We start from the raw sequence: 2,580 nt of genomic DNA, 5'->3' as shown, positions 1-2,580 counted from the left end.
GATCTACACATCAGTGTCTCTTTTGCTGTCTCTTACACAGGGTTATTGTTACCATCTTTCTAAATCCCATATATATGCGTTAGTATACTGTATTGGTGTTTTTCTTTCTGGCTTACTTCACTCTGTATAATAGGCTTGCGGTCAACATCTGCTGAAGAAGGTGCGCCGGTTGCACACCTAGACCATATGATTAGGTAACTTTTTAAAAAATAAAAAAAAAAAAAAGAAAGAAAGAAAATAAATCCAAGTGAGATGGAGAGATGGGGGCAGGCATTGGTTACAGGTTCTCTGAGGATGATACATCTGTGTCAATCCCCAGCAGTGAGAAGGAGTTAACTGAAGGTGTGTACCAGCCAGGTGACTGCCCTCAACAGCCATGACCTCAGGGGAGGGACCAGCTTGGCAGAGTTGACCACCAGAGAGGCCAATAACGTAGGAGCATAGCAGACAAGGCTGAGTAGGTTAGAAGAGACTCCGGAGTGAAGCTAGCTTACACCCTGTAGGCCATGCTCTTAGTATAGCTGGAAGCCTTTGAAGGGTTTGGAGAGGGGTGGGGGTGAGGAAGCAGAATGATCTGTTTTTGTTTTATAAATATTATCATTACTGTGTGTGCTAAACAGACTGTATGGGGCAAGAGTGGAAATCAGAACTATAGTTGGGTTTTAGGACTATGTAGTTTCTAAACCTAAAAGCCTGAATGTCCTACTGCATGTTTAATCTCACTGATCACGATGGTCACTGACTTTATTGCACAACCTCAGAACCTCTCCATGTGTATATTGCTTAAGCACCAGAAAAGCCATTTGTTGAAATTCATTTAATGTGAAAGTGTAGTTTGTGCTTATCAGCTTATTAAAGGTAACATCTTACCTAAATCAGTGAAAGTATTTTTGTTTTTGTTTTAATCAGTTATTTCACTTTCCTCCTACAGGGATCCCAACCACCTTTCAGTACCTTATCACTATTATGAACCTTTTGGACCTGATGAATGTACAATGTACCTGTCCCATGAGCGAGGACGGAAGGGCAGTCATCACCGCTTTATCACAGAGAAACGAGTCTTTAAGAACTGGGCACAGACATTCAATATTCACTTTTTTCAACCAGACTGGAAACCAGAATCTCTTACCAATAGTCATTCTGAGAATAAACCTGTGTTCTGAAGAATGTGTGTGGCCAGACGGAAATCCTAAGAACCCCACTGTATCAAACATTGGGCCACTGAACTTCCGGAAACCCCAGACATGAAAGAGGAACAAAACTGGTCGCAGGAATAGCTTCCTCCTCAAGAGGTACCGTGTATAGATGCCTCTGAGGCATGACTACAAACTAGTGCAGTTGGTCTATAAGGGAAGATTCCAGAATTAATACATCCTAGTGAGTGCTGTCCCTTTCTAAAGGGGTTACCTTAGGAGCCAAATGCGCATTTCAGTGATGCTGCCGTGACAGAAAGTGTGTAGGAACTTTTTAAGTATTGCCTTCGAAACTGAGACATAAATAACTCAACATTAGATGTATCCCTTTGTAGAAATACCACCTCTAAAGTCATTTTTCTATCAAATTGTATCCTAACCTGAACTATAACCTTTGTTATCTGTTGGACTCTGTATGTGTGATTTATAAAGAGTAGCCTTGGAAATATGGACATGATTTCTGAAGAGTACATCTTCACTTTCATAAGCAAATGCCCAATATTTATTTACTGAGAGTTTTTTAGTGTGCGCTAGGCCAGTATTTTTATAGATTATGATTATGTGGTAATTTATCCCTCCTAATTATTTAATCCTGAATGATAATTGGAAAAGGCCCAGAACTGGGAGACAAACTGCCGTGTTCACAGTGCTCATTGTTAGCAAGCAACAGTATATGGCTTGGAAACGTCGCATTGCATTTTTTGAACCCTCAGGCTTCAAGAACAACTATGATATTTTCCAACATGCAGAAATGCTCCAAATGACAATATTGAAAACCAAAAACTGCGTTGTTCAAACAAAAACCAGACCAACAACAGAAACTGAAAGACAGTTGGCTTGGGTAATGTAGGTCGCTTCATTTAAGCCCTAGTTTCCTCTTCTGCAAAGTGATGTCACTGTCCTCTGGTACAGTGACGTCACTTAAGTTTCATGCCAGATCTGAAATTCTCTCAATGAGCATCTCATTGATCTACATAAGGACTTTATACTTGGAATGATGGGGCTCCCGCAGTCGCAGGAGCCTTATTTTAGGGGGCCTTTTATATCTCCCTAGGGGCTTCCCTGGTGGCTCAGACAGTAAAGAATCTGCTTTCAATGCAGGAGACTCCAGTTCAATCCCTGAGTTGGGAAGATCCCCTGAAGAAGGGAATGGCAACCCACTCCAGTATTCTTCCTGAAGAATTCCATGGACAGAGGAGCCTGGTGGGCTACAGTTCACGTGGTCACAAAGAGTCAGACATGACTGAGGGACTAACACTTTCACTTTATATCTCCCTACTACCTAGCTCCCCCTTGTAGTGAAAAAATACCTCCTCCCTGGACCCCATAGGCAAAAATCCATCCCCTGATTCTCTGGTGCTTTTCGCACCAAAAGAGTGAGAAAGAA

General features: G+C 41.8%; 1 protein-coding gene across 1 annotated transcript in view; it reads left to right on the top strand.

Moving 5' to 3' along the window:
• The window catches only part of ST6GALNAC5 (ST6 (alpha-N-acetyl-neuraminyl-2,3-beta-galactosyl-1,3)-N-acetylgalactosaminide alpha-2,6-sialyltransferase 5), a 209,625-nt gene extending 207,990 nt beyond the window's left edge, over positions 1-1,635 (top strand). Inside the window, exon 5 of the mRNA XM_010857606.1 lies at positions 932-1,635. Coding sequence (XP_010855908.1) covers positions 932-1,163 — 232 coding nt within the window. The 3' untranslated portion in view covers positions 1,164-1,635. The remainder of the gene's footprint in view (positions 1-931) is intronic.
• Positions 1,636-2,580: the final 945 nt, after the last annotated feature.

Source organism: Bison bison, unplaced genomic scaffold, assembly GCF_000754665.1.
Source record: "Bison bison bison isolate TAMUID 2011002044 unplaced genomic scaffold, Bison_UMD1.0 scf7180017864382, whole genome shotgun sequence".
NCBI classification, from domain to species: domain Eukaryota; kingdom Metazoa; phylum Chordata; class Mammalia; order Artiodactyla; family Bovidae; genus Bison; species Bison bison.
Note: the sequence above shows the minus strand (reverse complement) of the source record. Positions and strands in the feature narration are given on the sequence as shown.